Raw genomic sequence first — 26,174 nt, forward strand, 5'->3', positions numbered from 1 at the left:
ATTGTCAATGCTAGTAAAAATTAATATATGTTAAATAAAATATTTTTTCAATTCCTGTCTTTAGTTGTTCATCGCACAAAATAATAAAAAAAAACTATAAATTTAAAAATTATTTATTTATTTAAGTTTCATATGTATATACATTATATGAAATACAATGAAAAAAAAGAACATTTTGAGTGTGTCCAAATACTTGTTCATAAAAGAGTTTCTGCTCAATAAAAAGCTTCTGATCTTTTCACCAATAGATGTCTCAAGTGAAGTTCTAGTGACTCAAGAATAATGTTTCAAAATTGGTTCATATATATAGAACTTCCAAGAATTTTAGTAATGTGTTTGTCAATAATGGGTAGAATTGGTGAATGTTAGTTACGCGTGTGTAAAGTTATCACTTAAACCAGCCTATGACGGTCGTCAGTCCCGTAAATGCCCAGACTTCCATATTCTTCTTCATCTTTGATGAGATGTCAAAAATAATATGAAAAAAATGAACATTATAATTTTTTTTAAATAATTTTTAAAAATGCCAAGTTTTCCTCGGTTTTCCTCTGCCCACATTTCTAACTACGTGCGCCTCAGCAATTTTACTAACCGTTCTTTCCTCAATCATACGTTCCTCATGTCCAAATCATATCTTATAAACTGCATTTAGTCTACATTCACCCTTCTTTTGCCAATTCCATGCTTCACTTATTTACAGTATATGTGCACTATTTGTATATACACACATACGTAGGTTGTAAGGCAAGCTAGGTACTACTCAGTAAGGTAGTGTAGGTACTGGTTTCGTTTTTATGTCACGCGGGTAAGTTAGGATAGGCACTGCTTTTCTGCCTTTATGGTTTAAAAAAAACAACAGAAGAAGGCAAGCAAAAAAAATAAAAATGTAGGACTACTACTACTACTCCTACTACCATCACGCCGTTTCCCCGCAAGGGTAGGCAGAGTGGATGGAACGCCACACTCTTCTGTCCTGACATACACTCCTCGCCTCCTTCACTTCCATACATCTAGTCATACATGCCCTCCGATTAAGCAGGCTTTTGACACAGCCAGATTTTAGGTTCTGATTGATCTGATCGTGCCAAGTCTTTTTCGGTCGTCCTCGTTTTGTTTTCGCTCTCACATTCGCCACATATATTTTCTTACTCATTCTCCATACCACCGTAAAAAACTCTTCCTAATCTTTTCAGGAGAAATTTATTGAACCGAATAAAATGAATGCATACAGAAAAAAGGTTTGTTTTATTACGAAATACCTCTTAATGATATTTGTATTGTGGTTTATTATTGTGTTATTATTTTGACTTACATTTTTAAAGTATAGAAGGCACCAAAATTTTTTTGTACTCAAGGCATTTAAGGGCCGTAATCTGGACCTGTCCAAAAGTTACAGGGCCTGTCATCTTGACGACAATCCTGTACATACAACATTTTTAATGTATCCAAATACTTGTTCACAAATATGGATTATCTCCAATTATAGGAGTTGTTTTTCATATTATTTTTTGACATCTCATCAAAGATGAAGAAGAATATGGATGTCTGGGCATTAACGGGGATGACGACCGTCATAGGCTGATTTAAGTGATCACTTTACACACGTGCAACATTCACCAATTCTACCCATTTTTGACAACCACACCACTCAAATACTTGGAAATTCTATATATAATATATGAACCAATTTAGAAACCTCGTTCTTGAATCACTAGAACTTCACTAGAGACACTAAAACCAGCTTATGGAAAGGCCCAGTAAAGTGATCAGTTAAACCAGCCTACGACGGTCGTCACCTTCATCTTTGATGAGATGTCGAAAAATTATATGAATTTTGTATTTAAAAAATAACAAGTAAATAGTTTTTTTAGCGTATTTTTATGTATAATATATTTTATCTGACCAGTGACCGAGTTTCAACATTTTTGAATTTAGATTCAAAATCCATTTTACAATAAAATTACATAAAATCATACTCGGAATGTTTCAATGTTGTTAAAGGGTTAAGCTTTAAATTGGCATGTCGCTCACTCCTTTCAACAACGTCATATTTAAAAAAAAACTTGATTTTTCAGGATCTCGTTTTTTTAAGTTTAAGAATTTAATAAAATGTATTAAAAATAAATATCATGCCACATTTTGAACTTTTTACTGTGCAACAGATCTTTTTAGGTACAACCTGAAGGTTTTTTCACCACTACATTATCACATCACCAACACACTTGGACCTGCCGCCCCCCCCGACGAGCCCGCCCATTCCAACCGCCCGCACACAGACGCTACTTAATCATAAGTTAGATAAGTGTAATATAAAGCTAAGCGTGTTGCCTTCCAAGGCGCAATGTAAGTTTGAAATGTAAGTATGTACATATATATGAGAATAAACAAGTAAATTCACTACCTGAGTAAAATCAAAAATTAAAATCATACACCTAAGTAACTTCACTGCTAATTTAGAATCAATGAAATGTATAAACTCATACCTCTAGCGAGATAGCGAGTGTTTTTGCCTAGAATTTTCACTCATGAATTACATGAAATTATAGTAACTTTAAACATAAAGAGTAAATCCACTCACAAGTAGGCATAGGCTATGAAACTTATAAAGTTGAAGCCTGAGTAGGGACATGATAAACGGTGTTGCATAAGCCGTAGCTAGATTTCAGAGTCACTTCGACGTTAGGTAATTAAAAAAAAATTGTATATTTAAAAAAATATTAAAAAATGCAATTTCTTCAAAATGCAAAAACAACACTTTTTGCCCTGTAGCGGGTAAGTATAAAGCTGAAAATATGCCACTTTTGCTGAGATATAGTACATTTTCTGGGCATTCCGAAAACATGCATAACTAAAAATTTACGATTTTTGATATATGACGTTGTTGAAAGGAGTGAGCGATATACCATACACCGTTCCACCGCAAAGGTTCGAAATATATACAATACGAGTATGTACACTGACAGCTAATTATTCAGGGTTTTTTTTAATTAAAAAAAAAAATGTTTCGAAATAGCACATTGCAAAAAAGAAAAAAAAAATCCAGCATGCATTTAACGATGCATGACAGTAATTCGGAATATCCTACATATCTCGTATGTACAATCCAACCATAGATGGCTCTAGTGACCTCACATGTGGAGTGTCATGACATTAATGATATATGTAGAAGTTCCGAAAATTTGAATAGTGTAGTTGTCAATCATATGTAATGGTGAATGTGGCACGTGGGAATGTGACACGACTCCCGCGCAGACCACCAAAGATATTATAGCTGGGAATTAACATCGCAGGAGGCTCATCCCTCTTAAAAACAGGCCACATGGCCTACACCAAGAAGAAGAAGAAGACTTTTGTCTTTAATTAAATAATATTCAATAATATTTAATATAATATTCAATAATGAAAATGTGGCTTTGTTTAAAAATCACCATAAATATTTTATTACTTCTTCTTCTTCTTCTTCTTCTTCTTTTAGGACTAGGTCCTGTCATTCTCGAGTCGCTCCTGGGAGGTGGAAGACCAGCTATCCTTCCATCGTTTAGGTGGTCTTCCTGGGGGTCTGATCCCGCCTATGCTGCTGTCCGCTGCCACCCTCACCCCTCGATCCGAACTCGCTCTTCTCACATGATCTCTCCAGAAACGTCTTCTTTCTCTTCCCCATCGCACAACATCTTTAACATCGCAGATTTTTCTTATATCTGAGTTTTTTACTCTGTCGCGAAGTGTTAGGCCTGCAATGGGTCGTAGAGTCTTCATTTCGGATGTCCTAAGAAGGCTTTTTGTTCTCGCGGTGTCGGCTCTTGTTTCCGTGCCGTATGTCAGGATCGGTTTTCCGCAGGTTTTATAGATCCTCACCTTACTCTCTTTCAGCATGTATTTGTTTCTCCATACAAAGTTTTTTAAGCATCCAGCTACAGCAGAGGCCTTATTTGCTTGCTCTCTTACTTCTGTTATTTTATTACAACATACCTAATTATAATGTCTACCGGTTTCGAAGCTAACCGCTTCATTATCAAGACTGATTTATCAGACATTACAATTATGTTATAATAAAATATTTATATTGATTTTTATTATGAAAATGGAAAATCACAAAGTTAGTGCTTCAAATATAAATTATATTAATTATTATAATAATGAGTTATAAATTTAGCACGCAAATCATTGTATGTATATATCTCTTTCATTGTAACAAAACAAACGGCTGATGAAAATTTAATTATTATGAAAAATACATAATTGTATATGATAAGCGATCACTATTGTGATTTTATAACAAGAATTATTTAGTCTAGTATAAACTGTATTGAACAATATGCATGAACGCGTGTTCATAATACTTGTCATTTGTTCAGTATATATTCTATTTATTTTAAAGAAAAGCAATGCTGACTACTTGGTAAGTTTACTTTTCTTCTTTCTTCAAACCCTTACCCACACCCCGAAAACATAATGTGGAAAAGATTTTATGTTGTTGCGGCAAAGCACCCAAAAGTGTAGATAGAATTTATGTTGTTGGCAAAACACCCAAAAATGTACAAAGAATTTTATGTTGTTATTGGCAAAGCACCCAAAAATGTGCATATAATTTTTTGTTGTTGTTAGCAAATCACTCAAAAATGTTCATAGAATTTTATGTTGTTGGCAAAGCACCCAAAAATGTACACAGATTTTGTTATTGTTGGCAAAGCACCCAAAAATGTACTCAGATTTTTTTTGTTCTTGTTGACATAGCACAAACACACACACACACACACACACACACACACACACACACACACACACACACACACACACACACACACACACACACACACACACACACACACACACACACACACACACACACACACACACACACATTCATTTATTGGCTAGATCTACACAAAATATTTTGTACTAATCGTTATGTTTCTGTGGTCACCTGTAATTGGCTTATTTAATGTATATCTTTTAATTGTTTTGTTTTACATATGTTGTTGTTTTTAACCCAAATAAATATAAATAAATTAATAAAAAAAGCACCCAAAAATGTACATAGAATTTACCCATGAAGCATTCCAGGGCCCCGTAGATGTGCTCTTCCAAAGGGTGGAGAAATGTGACCAGGCAAAGAAATATTCTCATCCAATGACAGTCAAAGTTTCTAATCTAAATCGAACACACGTCGGAGTCAGCGCATGCTATAATTTACCGAGTGATATGGATGCCACCTTCAGTGTGAGTACACTCTTCCCATACATTTGTAAAAATTTCCAATTTTACAGAATTATTTCAATAATTCAATAAATTAATCCAACAGATTCATAGTTTTGATACGGAGAGAAAATCTCCTGGATTCAAGTATTTTTAACTGAAATATACGTGTTTTTATGGATATCTTGGTGTGGCGTTCTATTATATCTTTTATGGATAAAATAACACCACTTGTCTTTTCAAACATCTTTCGCCTTTTCCGTAGTCAAACATCTCCTCGTTACTTCGACTATTGACCTGAACGTTTTCAAGTATTTGACATACCTGATCGATCACACCAATTTTTTTTCTTTATATATATATATATATATATATATATATATATATATATATATATATATATATATATATATATATATATATATATATATATATATATATATATATATATATATATATATATATATATTAAATATATATATATATATATATACAGTATCTACTCAATGAATTAGGGCCACCCATTATTTTTTTGAATACTCTGAAATCTTTTGGATTATTACATTTATTTTACATAAATACTTTAAGTTTTTTATTGACATCTAATATCATGTATATTACCTTCAATAATATGTAAAATATACCTGGATTATTTAAGCGTTTACAAAATTTTAAACCCTTTTTCTGAGAAAGGTCCCTAATTAGCACAGGTAGACAGATAGTTGAAAGTTCAAAAAAAAGCCCTATCTCATTTATTAGTGAAGTTTCTTGAGTTTTGATTGTTGTTTTGTTCAGAGAGGTTATATAGTTATCGTGTCTTGTGAAAAAAACTTAATTTTTAATTTTAGTTCATAAAGTATAATTTTTTTTTGTAAACACAAGTGTTTTTTTTGAAAAGGACAAAATGGGAAAAAGTAAAGACATTTCTGAGGAAAAAAAGTCTAGTGTTATAGTGCTACTGAAATTAGGAATACTATCTAATAGAGAAATTTCAAAAAAAGAAAACGTTTCTCGTCAAACAGTGGACAAAATTTCAAAATCAATAAAAAATCAGTCACCCGCCACCAGCAATCAGCGAAAGAACTGTCGTAAGATTAGAAAAACAACACCGAGGACTGATCAAAAAATCGTTCAAAGTGCCTTAGAAAACCGAAGTGCATCAGCAAAAACATTAAAAATAAAATTGGAAGAAGAGGGTATAAATATATCGGTATCAACACTGAGGCGACGTCTTTACGAAGTAAATCTGAAATGCAGGCGCCCTGTAAAAGTACCAAAATTGACACCACGAATGAAAGCGGATCGATTAAAATGGGCCAGGCTACATCGAAATTACTCGGTAGATGATTGGAAAAAGGTATTTATTTAAATTGAATTTTCAACATATCATTTTAGTCAATAAACTTATATATTTGAATTAAACTTAAATTTTCATTATTTTTCAGGTCATCTTTAGTGATGAGTGCCGGTTAGAAGCCGTGACAGAGAGCCGTCGATTCGTCAGGAGAACACCAATGGAACGTTACAATGAGGCCTGTGTGGTTAAAGTTATCAAACACCCCCCTGCAACAATGATATGGTCATGTATTATTAACAATTTACCTGGGCCGTTGTTTTTCGTGGAAGGAACAATGAACCAAAATTCCTATAAGCAGGTCCTCGAACGAATTTTATTGCCCTTCTACCATACACTCGACCCAACAGAAGGTCCATACACCTTCATGCAGGATGGGGCACCTTGCCACCGGGCTAAATCAATAATAAAAATTTTGTCTAACAAAAATCTGCCTTTGCTCCCCTGGCCTGGAAATTCTCCGGACCTTAATCCTATAGAAAACGTATGGAGCATGTTAAAAAATAAGGTATACTCATTCCCAAATCCGACAGTAGACTGTCTAAAAAAAAAATTCAAAAAATTAGGTCAGAAGACGAAGAAATAAAAAACACGATAAAACAGTGCATTTTAAGTATGCCAAAAAGAATTGAGGCAGTTATTTCTGCCAAAGGTGGAAATAATAAATACTAACTATATTTATATGAAAATATATGCATAATTTAAGCGTAATAAAGTGTTCTTGTGTAAATAAAATTCAATGTTGTTTTATTCAAGGTTTTCTCTGAGTTATTCCTGTTTGAATTGAGAAATTGCGCGAAATTCTGCGTGGCCCTAATTCATTGAGTAGATACTGTAAATATATATATATATATATATATATATATATATATAAATATATATTTATATAAATATATATATATATATATATATATATATATATATATATATATATATATATATATATATACAGTATCTACTCAATGAATTAGGGCCACCCATTATTTTTTTGAATACTCTGAAATCTTTTGGATTATTATATTTATTTTACATAAATACTTTAAGTTTTCTATTGACATCTAATATCATGTATATTACCTTCAATAATATGTAAAATATACCTGGATTACTTAAGCCTTTACAAAATTTCAAACCCTTTTTCTGAGAAAGGTCCCTAATTAGCACAGGTAGACAGATAGTTGAATATTCAAAAAATAGTCCTATCTCATTTATTAGTGAAGTTTCTTGAGTTCTGGTTGTTGTTTTGTTCAGAGAGGTTATATAGTTATCGTGTCTTGTGAAAAAAACTTAATTTTTAATTTTAGTTCATAAAGTATTTTTTTTTTTTGTAAACACAAGTGTTTTTTTTGAAAAGGACAAAATGGGAAAAAGTAAAGACATTTCTGAGGAAAAAAAGTCTAGTGTTATGGTGCTACTGAAATTAGGAATACTATCTAATAGAGAAATTTCAAAAAAAGAAAACGTTTCTCGTCAAACAGTGGATAGAATTTCAAAATCAATAAAAAATCAGTCACCCGCCACCAGCAATCGGCGAAAGAACTGTCGTAGGATTAGAAAAACAACACCGAGGACTGATCGAAAAATCGTTCAAAGTGCCTTAGAAAACCGTAGTGCATCAGCAAAAACATTAAAAATAAAATTGGAAGCAGAGGGTATAAATATATCGGTATCAAAACTGTGGCGACGTCTTTACGAAGTAAATCTGAAATGCAGGCGCCCTGTAAAAGTACCAAAATTGACACCACGAATGAAAGCGGATCGATTAAAATGGGCCAGGCTACATCGAAATTACTCGGTAGATGATTGGAAAAAGGTATTTATTTAAATTGAATTTTCAACATATCATTTTAGTAAATAAACTTACATATTTGAATTAAACTTAAATTTTCATTATTTTTCAGGTCATCTTTAGTGATGAGTGCCGGTTAGAAGCCGTGACAGGGAGCCGTCGATTCGTCAGAAGAACACCAATAGAAAGTTACAATGAGGCCTGTGTGGTAAAAGTTATCAAACACCCCCCTGCAACAATGATATGGTCATGTATTATTAACAATTTACCTGGGCCGTTGTTTTTCGTGGAAGGAACAATGAACCAAAATTCCTATAAGCAGGTCCTCGAACGAATTTTATTGCCCTTTTACCATACACTCGACCCAACAGAAGGTCCATACACCTTCATGCAGGATGGGGCACCTTGCCACCGGGCTAAATCAATAATAAAATTTTTGTCTAACAAAAATCTGCCTTTGACCCCTGGCCTGGAAATTTTCCGGACCTTAATCCTATAGAAAACGTATGGAGCATGTTAAAAAATAAGGTATACTCATTTCCAAATCCGACAGTAGACTGTCTAAAAAAAAATATTCAAATAATTTGGTCAGAAGACGAAGAAATAAAAAACATGATAAAACAGTGCATTTTAAGTATGCCAAAAAGAATTGAGGCAGTTATTTCTGCCAAAGGTGGAAATACTAAATACTAACTTTATTTATATAAAAATATTTGCATAATTTAAGCGTAATAAAGTGTTCATGTGTAAATAAAATTCAATGTTGTTTTATTCAAGGTTTTTTCTGAGTTATTCCTGTTTGAATTGAGAAATTGCGCGAAATTCTGCGTGGCCCTAATTCATTGAGTAGATACTGTATATATATATATATATATATATATATATATATATATATATATATATATATATATATATATATATATATATATATATATATATATATATATATATATATATATATATATATATATATATATATATATTTATATATATTATATATATATATATATATATATATATATATATATATATATATATATATATATATATATATATATATATATATATTTAAATATATATATATATATATATATATATATATATATATATATATATATATATATATATATATATATATATATATATATATATATATATATATATATATATATATATATATATATATATATATATATATATATATATATATATATATATATATATATATATATATATATATATATATATATATATATATATATATATATATATATATATATATATATATATATATTAATCTGGTATGACTAGAAGTATGGATGTGAAGGAAGCTAGGAGTTACGTCAGGACTGAAGAGTGTGGCGTTCCATCCTCTCTGCCTACCCCTGGTAGTAGTAGCACAAACATTTATTTAACCCTTTGCACTTGAAAGTTTTTTGGTATGTACCGCCAGCCCAATTCCGAGACTAACTACTCAATTGTACTTATGTAAATAATTCTGGTTTGATTATATTGAAAAATAAAATAAAAAAAACAAATATTGGTAATAAGACTTTATTTTCTTGGCGGCACTCGAGTATTTCGGCAAACCATACATGCCGCCTTTATGGCGGCACTCGAGTGATATAATATAGTTTAATAAATGAAATTTTAAGATAAACGTGAGTGCTGCTAAATGGGAAAAAGGAGCATGGAAGCCGAACGCATTTAATTTTTTTGATGGATATGCTTGCCACGCCTTGGCAACGCACGTGAAAAATCCTTGGAATAGAATATTGAAACTGATGGGAGCGAAAAGCATGAATTGTCCTGTAACAAAGGTAAGAAAAGTCATATTACTTAAGGCAAACTTATAAACTCTTTTCCAAATAGTCATTTTACTTCAGGCAAACTTATAAACTCTTTGCCAAATAGTCATATTACTTAAGGCAAACTTATAAACTCTTATAAGCCAAAGAGCCAATGAACATTTCAACGATCAAATTTTTTCTTAAGACGATTTTCTTTGCAATTCTAGTACACCTTAACAAGAATTTTAGGCTTTTATTAAATTACATATTTATTTAAAAAAAAACTTAATAAAGCTTAGTAAACTGATTTCACACATAAAAAGGATTTTTTTCGATATATTTTTTAAAATGAAAAATATCCATTAGAACACTACTTTTTACAAAAGTTAAACTTTGTAAGTGTGGTCATGTCAAGTTTGTATGTCGTTATATTTATCACGTTTTCAGATTCTCGTCAATAAGATGAATTTTTAGTTTGCTTTTAATAAGGTTCATGCTTCAAAAAGATTTAAAAACGAAAAAGTCGAAGAGCCTGTAGATATTAATTTTATTGATATTGTTTTCATTAAAACAATATTACTATATTACTTAACTTTTAAGTAAAGTGTGTAGGCCTCTAAATTAACATAACTTAACATAACATACAGATAGAAATAGTAACATTAAATAAACAAAATAACCATAAATTAATAATAAAAAAATCTTTTTTTCCCTTGTACTTTCAAATACTGCATAGACTACAAATAACGCCGTGAATTTTTTATTTTACATTGATATAACATTAAGTTACAAACCTGCTCTATTTCTGTACCTGGTCCCAAATAAATATTGAAATTTATATTTTAATTTCAACTTTTGATAAATTATGGTATTTGTTTGATTTTAGGGCAACTATTGCGTAAAAAAACATGGCGGTTCCACTTCATACAATGCTCCCTACTATGGTGTCTGGAACATTCAGGGTTGATACAGCATTTTCAGCGAAAAATTCTCCTTTTGCATGCGTAAGAATGTTCTTAAAATCGAACCCGGCTTGAAAAATAGATAAATTCAACAAATACATCCGTAATCAATATTCTCGTTTATATGTGATCTTTTAACAAAAATTCCATATAAAAAAGGAGTTTAGGCCGATCCTCACACCCTATCCTAATGTGTTTGAAATCAATATAAAAGCAGCCCAATTCGTTATTTTTTATTTATTTATTTCAAAGCATATTACATACATAAATCATATACACATATAATATTCCCGATGAGTAATTTCTATTTCTCATTTTGGGACATGAGATTAAGGTTAACAAGACTGGAACACAAATAATAAAGTAACAAAAAATATATTTTTTTAAATAACCAAAACTAATACTAATACATGGCAAAATATAAAAACAATAAACAGGTATAATAAATAGGCACAAGAAGCATATTTAAAAGAAATAAATGAGAAAACACAAGGTTAGAAGCATATTTAAAATAAAAAATGAGAAAATATAAAAAACATAAGGTAAAAACAAAATAAGAAAATATGACTAAACACTACATATACATATATCTTTCCATAAAGTACCCTCTTATATCATTTATTTTCGATCCTCGATTGGGTTTTATTTTATGCTTATTGAAATTTCCATCGAGTATGGCCAGAAAATTTTAAAAACTTCTAATTTTCTTACCATTTTTCTATGATTTCTTTCAATAAACAAACATTACTTTGACAGTTGATTTTGTTATTAGCGCAAAAAAATATAATCAAAATAGTATATTTTATTATTTGCTTAAGTTTATTAGGTAAATACCATTATTTCTTAAAATCTATTGTGACACGTGTTTCGATGCATTCTGCATCATATAACCACTTCACATCATATAACCTTTAACCACTCTCATTAATTCATCTCCTTTTTTCTCCTTCATGCAAAATCTATTTTTTTACCATACTTTTTTTATCTCTTTTTTTTAGTTTACTTTTTAATAGTTATTATAACATAAATGAGGAAGTGTTTAATTGGCTTTATTTTTAACAATGTAACTGCATATTTTTGTGAATGTAATGTTTTGTCCGCCTCCGTGGTGTAGTGGTCAGTGTGTTTAGCTACCGTGCTGGAGGGTTCGATTCCCAGGGGGGGAGGTGAAAATAAATATTAGTGATTTAACACTGTAATATTTATTTAATATTACCCTAGACTGGTTCCTGAAGCGCAAGAGTGATTACCTTGCCTTCATGTAAGTAACGATCAAGATGCAGTGCCCTATGCACCATTAGGTACGGATAAGGGTTATAAATAAAAAATAAAAAATGTAATGTTGCATATTGTTATTGTAATGTAATGTTTATTATTGTTAATGTAACTATTGTTTATTATATACTTTTTTAAATGTAAAGCTGTACAATTCCCAAGCAAATAAAATAAAATAAAATAAAATATTCAAACACCGTATGTCTCGATTTTAAAGTTGTGGCCTTTGGAAGTTGAAAGATGAAGAGGGGTTAGGTTAGATCAAGTTAGCTTGGGTTAGGTAAGGTTAGTGGGAACATAGACAATATAGGAGAAGCTTTGATCATTGTCATAATGTTAATCAAGAAGGATCTGAAGAAGGAGATAAAAGTAGTAATAAAACGTTTACTCTCTAATATTTTTATTTTATATTATAATACAGGAATAATAAATAACATTTTATGTAATACATTTTTTTTAAAGATTCTCCCTATTTTTTCTACAATCCACTCTTAAATTTATTTACAATGAGATCAATACAATAATACAAACTTATATGTAATAAATTTATCGGCATTCACACTTTAAAAGTGATCTTCAAACATTCGTTTTTTCTATACATTTGGCTTTTTAGCTGCTTTATAATATACACCCTAATATTAATGATATTTAACCAACGATCAATTCTTTAATAATTTGTAGAATGTGACAAATTAATTGCAATACACTCTATCTAAAGAGAGCAATTTTAAAGGAATCTACAATGATTATACATAGTATGAATAAGTAATCTATAATTTATTCACCGTAAAAAGTTTATAAATAAAATGTTTTATTCCCATAATCTGTAATATATAAAATCATACGTATATATATATATATATATATATATATATATATATATATATATATATATATATATATATATATATATATATATATATATATATATATATATATATATATATATATATATATATATATATATATATATATATATATATATATATATATATATATATATATATATATATATATATAAATAAATTATATATGTATATAAATTCATTATTTTTATCTCATTGAAAGAATAATTATATATTCACCGATTCACACGTCATTAAATTAGTATAAAATTGAAACGGAAATTTGAGACATGTTATGCCGTTACGATGCATTACATTAAAATACATTGTACGGAAAGTAATTGAAAAAAAAACGCATTTACTTATAAGTACATAAATAATAGATTTAATTAATTATTTCCATATTCCTTAAAGTTCCTTATATAAATTTCTTCTAGATCTAAATAAATACATTTTCGAATTTAGTATAAATATGTAGGATTTAAAAATATGTAGGATTAAAAAATTATGTAGAAACACTAAAAATATTAATGAAATAATAAAAAAAAAACAATCAAAACAAGAGTGCATTAAATTTCTATATAGCTTAGATAGCTTAGATGTATAGTATCTGCAATCGATATAGCTGAGATCTATAGTAGATGTCATCTACCTTTTTTTTTTTTTTTTTTATTCATTTAATATATTTACATTTTTATTTATAACATAATAACATTTGAATCATTTATACATATGTAGAACTTTTATATTTCGATTCGCTGTGCCTCTCCATAAAAGAGTCTGTGCTCTTGTGCTTGGAAAGGGACTTACACTCGTGGTTTAGTGTTATATAATAAAAGATATAATAGTTTTTTTAATATATTTTTTTAAAGATTTAAATGTATAGAGCTTTAATTTTTTTCTTGAGGATTTTTATATCATCTATTTTTTTTATTTCTTTAGGGAGTTTATTGAAATGTTTGATTGCCAAATATTTGAAGTTTTGCTGAAATTGCTTGGTGTTGCATTTTGGAATAGAAAAATCGTTTGAGAATCTCGATGATAAATTCTTTGTTAAATTTAAATAGTTGTCACCCTTTAGTATTTGAAAAACTGCGGTTTTTTTATAAATGGATTCTATATTTGGGACTTGAAATTTTTTAAATAATAATTTTGTTGGAAATATGTTTTTTTTTTTCAAGATGACTTTAATTATGGTTTTCTGTACTATTTTCACTGAGTTCAGTATGTTGTTGTATGAGCCTCCCCATGCAATAATGCCATACTGTAGTAGTGAGTGAACGATAGCATAGTAAACTCTTTTTAGGTTGTCGATGGTTAGTATGTTTCGGATTCTAATGAATATATATATGCATTTTCTTATTCGTTTTACTAGTTCATTAATGTGACTATGGTATTTCAAATGTTGGTCTATTATAACACCTAGATATTTTATTTCTTTTTTTGGACATAAAACAGAACATAAGTTTTTGCAATTTGAATCCCTGCAGTCACCATTGTGAATTGTAATTTTTATATTTGTCGGTATTTTGAGTTTATGGATACAAAATGGGATAAAGAATGTTTTATCTGTATTTAGGGATAAAAGATTATTGTCAAACCAGAATTTTAGGATTTTCATGTCCTTATTTGCGCGATCATTTACGGTATTCCAGTTGGGTCCGTTTATAACTATTGCGGTGTCGTCAGCATAGGATATTATGTTACCGCTGATGTTTTGGTGAAATATGTCGTTGACGTAGATGATAAATAGTAAAGGGCCTAACACTGTACCCTGAGGTATACCGAAATTACTAGTAAGGGGTTGGCTATAGGCTTCATTGATTTTGACAATTTGGGTTCTTTCGAGAAGATAACTCTGGAAAAGTTTTAAGGCTTTACCCGTAATTCCGACGGATTTTAGTTTTAATAGAAGTTTATCATGAGAAATACTGTCGAAAGCTTTTCTTAGGTCGACAAAAATTCCTATACAGTTGAGTGATTTATCGAGAGAATCTTGGATGATGTATGATAGTTTGGCAATTGCATCTTGTGTGCTTCTTTTTTCCATGAATCCGTATTGGTTTTCATTGATTATATTAAATTTATTTACATATGTGGACAGTCTTTTTTTAATGATTTTTTCAATGATTTTACCTATGTTTGATATGAGAGATATAGGTCGGTAATTTGTGACTGATTCTGGATTTCCAGATTTGTAGATGGGGATGATAATGGCTTTCTTGTAAATTGAAGGGAATATACCGGTTGTGAGGCTAAGGTTTATGATGTGTGTCAAAGGTTTAGAGATTTGTTTTTTTATGAATTTTAATGTATTAACAGAGTGTCCGTCGTATCCCGGGGCAGATCCTCCTTTCATATTTGTTATGATTTCTTCAATTTCCTCCTGGGATATATTTATATTCAATATTTTACAGTTCATATCTAGTTTAGTTAAAACTACGATGCGAAGTATTTCAAAAAAATAGTACGGCATTTGGCACCATTTATTTATAAAATCAAAACTATTATTCTAATTAAATACACGTATAACTATGCTTACATATAAAGGTGTTAGTTTGTACATATCCGAGGATACACCTTGTAGCTTACCAAGTACATTGAGACTAGAATTTCACTCATCGAAAATCAACAATGATTTACCATATATTTACCTAAAAAATTTACTTATTACACATATCGCTCACTCCTTTTAACAACGTCATATTTCAAAAATCATCAATTTTCAGTTGTGTATGTTTTCTGACTGCCCAGAAAATGTACTATATCCCAGCAAAAGCGGCATATTTTTAACTTAATATTTACCCGCTACATGGAAAGTGTTGTTTTTGCATTTTGAAGAAAAGGTATTGTTTTATTATTTTTTTTAAGATACTAAATATTTTTCAAATGGAGAAAAAACATTCATGTTTTACCTAAAAAGATCTGTGGTACAGTAAAAAGTTCAACAAGTGGCTTGATATTTATTTTTAATACATTTGATCATGTATTTAAACTTTAAAAACGATCTCCTGAAAAATCAAGTTTTTTTTATTTGTGACGTTGTTGAAAGGAGTGAGCGACATGTGTACTTATTTTCTAAATGTTTATGTTACATATTGGTTGAAATTAGTCAGTTAGCAGAAAAATTCATTAAATTTATGCTGGATTCTTTCCCGAATTGTATGACACGCTACGAGTTGCCTGTTTATAATCAAATGTAAAAAGTGTAAATAAAAAATAACACGACACTGGCTAGAACACTCTAGAAAGGTGAAAAAACAAAAAAAGAAGAAGAAAAAGTAGATACCTGAAAACGTCATTTTAAATTTTATTAAACTGATTTAAAACAGTTATTTTTGGATACGCTGAAATTTTTGTACGTCGAAATTTAAATTGACTTAATTTGAGTTAGAATCTTACTTGAATTTCATGGTATCTTCTTTACTGACTAATTTCAAGCATAGCATACGAAGTTTTACTCGAAATTTACGACTAGTATTTTCAATTATTACATAAAAAGTGTTTATACATACATATTTTATATATTAAGTTATCGACATACAAATAACACATGTGAAAATAGGATGGATCTTTTAAATGACTGGACAAAAAATTCTCATTGAATGATGTAAATTATAAATTGAATTATTTCATTGATTTAGTTTATAAGGGAGTACAGAGAATCAAAATTATATCTTTGAACTTACGTTATCGTTAACAAACATTTAGATTAAGTAAAATAAGGACAGGTGAGACGCTCGACTGCAAAATTGTGTCGGGTGTTCGATACCCACCAATTCCAAAATTACTTCAAAAAAGATTTATTTTAAATTTGTGTGGGTGTTTGTGATGTATCTTTTATAATTTCCTTTCCTATTTACCTTCCCTATCCTAACTATCGTTCCAGCAAGCCTCTTAAAGTAGAGGTTTTGCGGGTTATTCCTTATAAAAACTAATGGTTTATAAGTTCATGAATTATTGAGATTAATATTTATGACATATTTATTATATATTATTATATTATATTTATTATATTTTTAAATAAACCACAAGTAAATAAACCACCTCTCCAAGCACAAGAGCTCAGTCTCTTTTTTGGAGAGGCTCAGCGCAACTTAAAATTTAAGATTGTATTAAGTAGAAATGTATAGAAATTGTATGAAATTGTATAAAAAACTAAAAAAAAAAAACTAACAAACCATCACGCCGCTTCCCCAGGCAGAGAGAATAGAGCGCCACACCACTCTGTCCTTGCAATCATTCTTCGCCTCTTCCACGTTCATGCATCTCCTCATACATACCCGCCGATTGTTACGACTCCTAACCTGACCACTTTCAAGTATTTGGCATACCTGTATAAAAAACTAAATTAAATAATAAAAAAATGGATCTCATCTGACTAAGTGCATGTTCAAAAATTATTATATTTATACGTTATCGAATCACCAATATTAAAAATAAGTACTAAAAATATTTACAGACACAAACTTTTTTATGTAGATAATTTATAAATATACTTATCAATAAATTCATTTCATTGACTAGATATCTCATCCCTTTTATTGAAAGTATTTTTTTTCTTCACAAATTAAAATTAAAATCTCCTCATATTCAATAAAATATCCTTAAAAAGATTGTTAAAATATAAAAATAATAATTTACTTATCTGATGTATGAAAAATTAGTTATTTTAAACATGACAAGTATCTGGAGACTAGAAAAATTTCAAAAGTATTGTAATAATTTACTAACGATAATTACAAAAAAATACACGATTGCACAAATTTTATGACATAAATATGATCGACTAGACATATATAATACACTCTACATAATTGAATTTTGAATAAGCATGATAAAATTTATATTGCATAATAAAAATGTACACGAATCTAAAAATAGAGTAATATTGTTATTGATATCTCGCCAAAAACAAATAAGTTATTGAGATGGGAATAAAGTCATCACTTAAATCAGCCAATGGCATGTAATAAGGTCTCTATATATCCTGACATCCATATTTCCATTTCGATAATTTAGTATGTGGCAAGATATTAATAAAGATCTTGATAACAAGCCTCTATGTAGCTAAAAATCACCATTTGTACAGGTAAAGGTATTTTAATACACTTAATATATTGTGATTAATTACATACGATTGAATTTGATACAATCAAAACTTACACATATTTTTTATTAATGTGACTATATTAATGAAGTAGCTACCATTTTTATAATAATAAATATGTTGTATACATGCAGACGATTTATATTTACACAATAAATTATAAAAAGAAATTTGATCTGTTCACGTTGCATTCGGCGAGGCTCCTAGAACTAAGAGCGTACAGATGATTGTAATTATTTCCTTGAAAGTTGCCACTGAAGTTGCTGGTACAATGCCTGCTCGGGTTGAAGTGCCATCTCGCTGCAGACTCCAGGGCTTGGGGAAACCTCGGTACAGGCCTCATGATCATCAAATGTCAGTTGGTCTCTCCGTCTACTTCCATCCTCGAAGGTACTGGCCTGCTGACTGGATGAGAGCTTCGTTTCAACTCCACTGGTGCTTCATCTTCAGACCCCGTTATATCCAGGGTCTGCGACTCTTCAGAATCAGACGATACGGAAGAAGCGTGCTTACTGCTTGTCCTTTCAAAACTACGCAGCATTTGAGCATCTTCTTCTCGGTGACGGATGAATTTATCTGCAGTGTTCTCAGTGTCAGCAAAATAGTTTATGCTCATAGGCCTCGCAGGTGGGATCTTATTCCAGAAGCTATTGAAGTTCGTATCTCTGATTTCATCTCCGATTTCAAAGTGACTTGGTTTCCTCACCAACTCTGATTGGACTAACCTGAAAGCCGAGAACTCCTGGCCGCTTTGAGGACGACCGAGAAACCTCTCTTGGAGAATGGCATCTTCCATTATTTTAACGTCATCTCCAAATTCGTCCAATCTTCTAGGGAACTTGATTACATCGTCGTTCTTGTCGATGAATTCTCCTTTTTCGTTTCCCGATAGATTGTCCCCTTCGAAGTTTTGATGACTCGCAAAGTGTTTCCTGAGATACGCCTGTCGTCGGAATACCTTACCGCATATTGTACAAGGATACTTGCTTCCATCGGCGGGATCAGCACCGTCGTTGGATGCTCTGTCAGAATCTGGTTGTATAATGGTCGGTTGAAGTTTTCGACCATGTTTTCCAGCACCAGGAAGTCTAGGTTTGTGCCATCTTCTATGGGATGCGAGGTTCGCCGGACAGTTAAAGACCTGAGAATTAAGGCAAAAATTAGGTGCCAAAAAATGTGAATTAAAATATTGTTTTGTACATGAGAAAATATGGCTCTTGTGTAGTTCTTATTATAACAGCTTTTTTCTCATAACATGATAATCTGCAATTCTCAGAAATAATTAAAAAAAAAAACTAATGTTGCCAAACACAAAACTTTGAAAAATCCTACTTGCGTACCTACTATTCGTGTTGCTACATTTTATAATTCAAATTCCAATGACACAAAACACCATCATTGTTTTTTTTAAACTCCACAATGATGGGTGATTTTGGTTCTAATAAACAAAATACATTGTCATAAAAACAATAATAATAATAATAATAATAAAAGGATACAGGAGGCGACAGAGGGAGGAGAAAAAAAACTAACAATAATTAACTGATATTACGTAAAATATAATTTAGTTTGTTTTTGTTAAAATAAAATCTTAAAAAAATTATTATAATAAATTCGGATAACTTATATAGCGCCATTTTCGTAAAAAAATACCTCAAGGGCGCTTCACTGTGAATGAATTGGGGAAAATATTATCGTGGAAATGATTTAGCCATCAAATGTGTTTTTAGTCTTTTTCTAAAGATCATCTCACTCTCACTATTTCTAACCATTGGTGGAAAAGCATTCCACGCCGTCGGTCCTGCGACAGCAAAGGCACGCTCGCCAAATTTAGTGCGTTGGTTGCGAGCTGGTAAGATCACTTTGCCCATTGCAGATGTTGTAGCCGATCGAAGCGTGAGACGTTCATTAACCAATTCATCTGGAATACACAGCTCCTTAAGATACTCTGGAGCCATATCGTGTATTGATTTATACATGAGCAGGCAGAGTTTATACTCAACCCTTTCGGGAAAGCGTAACCAGTGGAGTTTGTGAAGTAGTGGGGTAATGTGACTGAATTTAGAAATTCCAAAAATTAGTCTCGCTGCTGCGTTTATCACTGATTGCAGTCGAGTCATACTATGTGTCTCAGCATTGTATGTATGTCCTTGCTAGAATCAACATCACATACACACACTTACACACACAAACACACACACACACAAACACACACACAACGACAATTTTTCTCTCCCTTTATTAACAGGTATCCATCCCTCAGGAGTGTAATATTTATTTCTGTAATTCTTATTTTTCTTTTAACCTTTATCAACAACAAATGGCCCATAGGGCACTGCATCGTATATAAGCAGTGTTATCTTGATCGTTAAATACACGAAGGAAAGGTGATCAGCCTTGCGCTTCAGCTACCAGTCCGGGTGATATTAAATAAATATTAGACTGAAAAATCACTAATATTTATTTTGACCTTCTTAAGAATCAAACCCGGAACCTCCAACATGGTAGACTAGCGCACCAACCACTACACTATCAAGGCGGACAATATATATTCCTAGAATAGATAACCCTACTTTAACACACCTATTAATGCCGTACGAACGGGGTATGCCCGTGGAAAGCAAATCATCGTCACCATGACGACATTATTTGTGAAAGATTGTCTGGAGTGTATTGACGGTGTGCCATTATGTGTGGGGAACATCTGTCCATGGGCGCACCTGCCTGCACTGGGCTTGGGGTGGTGCCCATTGTTAGGGTAATACCGTTCAACATTTTATTATATTTCGGGAAAGGGGGATTCATTCCTAGAGATAGGTTGAAGATGCCAAAGGGGTCACTGATTTCATACAAAAAAAACTGAAAAAAAACTAATCCTATGAAAAATTGAGGTACAAAATTGTAAGCTGAAATAATGATAACGAAAATGTTTTTTTCTGGCGTTTCTCATGTATGTGATTATAATCCAGCATTCGGACTTCACATACATACTAATTTAAGAGTTTCTGCTTAGTAAAAAGCTTCTTTACATCTCACCAATAGATGTTTCTAGTGAAGTTCTAGTGATTCAAGAACAAGGTTTCTAAATTGGTTGATAAATATATATAGAACTTCCAAGAATTTGAGTAGTGTGGTTGTAAATAATGGGTTTAATTGGTGAATATTACACGTGTGTAAAGTAATCACTTAAACCAGCCTATGACGGTCGTCAGCCCCGTAAATGCCTTTCATATTCTTCTTCATCTTTGATGAGATGTTAAAAAATAATATGAAAAATTCAGGTATCGTGTAATACATAAATAACAAATAAATTAGCATCGTTAGGATATTATCAGGTAATGAATAAGTAATTAAATTAAATCCCCTCCGTGGTGTACTGGTAAGCACGCTTGGCCACCGTACTGGACATCTCGGGTTCGATTCCTAGGGAGGTTAAAAAAAAATATAAGTGATTTTTTCACTTTAATATTTATTCAATATTATCCTGGACTGGTATGTAAAGCTCAAAGCTGATCCCCATTCCTTCATGTGTTAACGATCAAGATAACACTGCGTTTATATGATGCAGTACCCTATGCACTATTGGGTGCGGATAAGAGTAAGAAGATAAGAAGATAGATAAGGGTTAGAAGTATAAGAATTTTAAACAATGAAACCTCAAACGGATATTTTCAGGAAATAATGGGAAAATAAAAATGATTAAAAATGAGAAGCCCTGATAATATCCAGACTTATTTTTGTTCATATACATATCGCTCACTCTTTTCAACAACGTCATATATCAAAAAAATTGATTTTTCAGGAGATCGTTTTTAAAGTTTAAGTATACAATGAAATGTATTAAAAATAAATATCAAGCTACTTTTGAATTTTTTACTATGCAATAGATCTTTTTAGGTAAAATCTGAATGTTTTTTCTCCATTTGAAAAATATTTAGTTTATTTAAAAAAATAATTAAACAATACCTTTTCTTCAAAATGTAAAAACATCACTTTCTGCCCTGTAGCGGGTAAATATTAAGTTAAAAATATGCCGCTTTTGCTGGGATATAGTACATTTTCTGGACATTCCGAAAACATTCACAACTGAAAATTGTCGATTTTTGATGTATGACGTTGTTGAAAGGAGTGAGCGATATCGATAAGTAGTATCTTGATATTTAATAATAATAATAATAATAAAACCCTAATCCGCACCCCAATGGTGCATAGGGCACTGCGTCATATAAACGCAGTGTTATCTTGATCGTTTACACATGAAGGAAAGGTGATCAGCCCTTCGCTTCAGGTACCAGTCCAGGGTAATGTTGAATAAATATTAGAGTGAAAAAATCACTTATATTTATTTGACCCCCCTTGGGAATCGAACCCGGGACCTCCAGAACGGTAGCCGAGCGTGCTGACCATTACACTACGGAGGCGGACAAATATGGTAAATAATATATGGCGGTGATATTTAATAAATGGTAAATAACTTCTAAATGGAGCAATTTAGAATTTATTAAAAAAAAATTGTATTCACGAAATATTGTGAAATTCCCATTAACTTTATCTACTGTTTCGTGTAAAACTGAGGTAATATATAATGCCCACTACTGTAAGCTAAGTGCTACCACCATAACACAAATAAATGTATTTAATTATACAAAGAATTGAGGTCCACCTGCTCTGCCCGCATTAGGCTTGGATAATGACACTCATTATACAATATGGTCTCATTGCGTTCAGGAGCAGACACTTCAATGTTAAACCCATATTCCACCGAAAAGTATTCAAATTTGATGTCCTTCAAATACGGCATTGTGATTTTAAAGCACAATTTAAAATTCTACGTGTACCAACTTGCGATATTCGTATTTCGTAGACATACAGGAGAAAGCGACCAAGTGCATTTTTTTTACAAAAACGTGATTATTGACTATTTGACATCTTACTAGCTTAATATTATAATAGCCCTAAAAAAACAAAAAGGATTTTAAACTTTGAAGTATAATGTATTGACTTGTTAAAAATGACGAACTGCATTGATGTTTATTTCGTTGCCAAGCAAAAGTGACTTAAAAGGTCCTCCTGAACATTTTACGTTTTGTTAGTTGGTCACATTCTCCTGTACGACAACGATTTATTTACTGTTGTTTATTTGAGCAATAGATATTCTAATAAATTACAGAATTGACAATCATTACTTGATTTAATATAATGAAATAACAACGATATAGTTTTTTCCACATATATTTCATTTGACCAGTGATCTGGTAACGATAATAATTGTTTTCATAAATACATATAAGTACTCAAAAAAAATAAATTGTATTATTTCGTTTTGTGCGAAACTAACTTTGGATACTCAAACCGCCATATATATTTTTTAAAATATATTTATTTTTTAAATGTCTGAACTAGATGAAAACATAAAGAACATATTATTTTTTTACATCTCATCAAAGATGAAGAAGAATATGAAAGTCTGACGACCGTCATAGGCTGGTTTAAGTGAACACTTAAACCAGCCTATAACGGTCGTGCCCCGTAAATGCTCAGACTTCCATATTCTTCTTCATCTTTGATGAGATGTCAAAAAATAATATGAAAATAACTCCTGTAATTGGAGATAATCCAGATTTTGTGAACAAGTATTAGGACACACTCAAAATGTTGCCCATAAAGAACAGTTTACGTGTGCCAATGACAAGCAGCAGTAGCCATAAAAAACAGCTTATTGTGAAAGAATCAGTAATTTGCCATAATTCTTGGAATCTTACCTTATCACATTCAGGACATCGGTACTCGATATGCACAATCCTGGAACAGCGATGTTGAGCAAGCGTGAAGGCATCTTCATACAGCTGCCTACAGAGCCTGCAGATGTATGACCCGAGTCTGTTCTCTATGCTGGCAAGGGTTGCTTTTGCCTCCTCCGTGATCTCCACAACATTGAAAGCAGGATCAATGTCACCCTGAAAGTTGAGTTATTTATATCAAAATATTATAATTTAATATTTTGATCTCCACAACATTGAAAGCAGGATCAATGTCACCCTGAAAGTTGAGTTATTTATATCAAAATATTATAATTTAATATGTCTTCATGAAAAGGCTTTCAGTTGGCTTGGCCATGTACTCCGTATGCCTCCTGAGAGCCTTTATCAAGCTTTTACAAGGCATCAGGTTCGCGCCGCCCAGGATGACCACTGCTGACAGTTCATCGGCAGTTATCGTCAGAACTTCGGGACGCTGACCTGACTTGGGAGGATCCAAGGGAGCTGACACCTGACTTAAAAGCCTGGAGACAGTTGTGGACTCCGAATGCTCCATATAGGGAGTGGATATGGATATGGTATTAAAATTTATCTGAATATATTGATAATGTATAAGATGCGTTAGAGTTGTTGTTACCTTTCTCACAACCAGTGTCTCATCATCAGCTAATTCTCTGATTATAGTTCCGGAAACTGGAGAGCTCTTATCTTCATCAAACAACAATTTTCGTACAGCTTTACTTTTCTTCACAGCAGACGCAGTTTTTGGAAATACTTTCTTCGGTTTATCTTCAACATCCAAAATGTCTATTTCTGGTGAATCTCTTCCGGAGTGATCAGAGTCTTTTTCTTGAGGAGTTTTTTGTTCGACAGCATCTCTATGGTATTTGGAAATTTTCTTTTCAGGAGGATAAACATCATCGCCTTCTTCGTAATCGTCGTTGCAAAAGCTATCCCGCTTCTTTTTGAAAGCTGATGATACTTTTGACGCGACGGTGAGGTCTTCCTGAATTGTTTTATCAGATTCATTTTTGGGCGGTGGGATGAACATACTGACTGCTTCATCTCTCTTTTCTTCTACCGCTTTTGGCGAGTATGGTACATCGTTATTATTTTCATTTATTCTTGTAAGTTTTCTGGGAGGTGATGGGGTGCATGGAGGTGTTATCGGGATTGTGGTTTTAACGGAGAGATCCAAAGGAGAATGTGGTTCTCCGTATCCTAGGTAACTTGGTAATGGGTGCGGACGAAGGGGAAACCTGTGGAAGGCGTGGGACGATAGACTAGAAGCCATCGCCATGACCGGCTGATGACTGTTTAAATAGTATTGACTATTTGGTATAAAATGGCGAAGACTATGCGATGATATTAATCCTTCCATTTTTATTTCTGCGTAATGTCCTTCTTGATACAATTAATCCAAATATTTCAGCATCTTTCTTCTAAGTTGTTTCAGTGATCACAAGACGATCTGTGGAATAAAGAACAGGCATTTTGTAAACTCTGGTTGTACTAAGAATATAAAATACAGCCTCAAATACGATGTTTCAAGAGGAAAATTGCTTTCACGTGAATCAAGGAAATTGTTTGATTTATCTTTATTTCAACAGATTGTAACTCCCGTACGAGAGCTCTCCTGGTTTCTCTTATGCTCTTGAGAGTACGTAAATAAACACAAGCTAAAAGCTCCTGATTTCCAGTGGATTTTATTAAAACAGATTTTTTTAAATAAATATTTTTTAAAACAGCGATTTTTGGATTTAATTACCTTTCTTTATTTCCTTATTCGCATATTAACTAGACAGATGTAACTATATCATTATTAATAATTTACATAATTTTATTGTAACTTTTCTTGGGTTTCAAGCATAAATATATATTCAGAGTATGTCCTTGATAAATAAAAGTATTTATTTCTTATATATCTAGCCGATATTATGTCGAAAGGTTTATGCGATTATCTGAGATGTGAAAAAAAACTAGATTTTATTTAAAGTATTCTCTATGAACTATTTTAAATGTGGTGTAGAAATCATTGAGACCTAATTTTTTTTATAAAAATGAGATTATTAACAAACATCTCGATAAAACAAA

General features: G+C 31.4%; 1 protein-coding gene across 1 annotated transcript; it reads right to left on the reverse strand.

Annotated features, from left to right (window-relative positions):
* Positions 1 to 18,676: 18,676 nt before the first annotated feature.
* Positions 18,677 to 25,380, reverse strand: LOC148302641 (uncharacterized). The gene is made up of 4 exons (XM_088271310.1): positions 24,718 to 25,380; positions 24,084 to 24,278; positions 19,219 to 19,462; positions 18,677 to 19,074 (listed from the first exon to the last, which is right to left on the reverse strand). The coding sequence occupies exons 1-4, from the start codon at positions 25,378 to 25,380 to the stop codon at positions 18,677 to 18,679; spliced, it is 1,500 nt and encodes a 499-aa protein (XP_088127436.1).
* Between the last annotated feature and the right edge of the window lie 794 nt (positions 25,381 to 26,174).

Source organism: Brachycentrus maculatus, unplaced genomic scaffold, assembly GCF_059751285.1.
Source record: "Brachycentrus maculatus isolate JH-2025_06_01 unplaced genomic scaffold, ASM5975128v1 h1tg000427l, whole genome shotgun sequence".
NCBI lineage: Eukaryota > Metazoa > Arthropoda > Insecta > Trichoptera > Brachycentridae > Brachycentrus > Brachycentrus maculatus.

What these genes read in the sequence shown, in the direction of transcription:
- LOC148302641 (XM_088271310.1), bottom strand. Translation starts at nt 25,380, where the DNA reads ATGGCGATGGCTTCTAGTCTATCGTCCCACGCCTTCCACAGGTTTCCC. An exon ending in AGACACTGGTTGTGAGAAAG is followed by an intron (nt 24,279 to 24,717) that starts GTAACAACAACT and finishes CTCAACTTTCAG; the next exon opens with GGTGACATTGATCCTGCTTT. An exon ending in TCATCAAAACTTCGAAGGGG is followed by an intron (nt 19,075 to 19,218) that starts ACAATCTATCGG and finishes TCGGTCGTCCTC; the next exon opens with AAAGCGGCCAGGAGTTCTCG.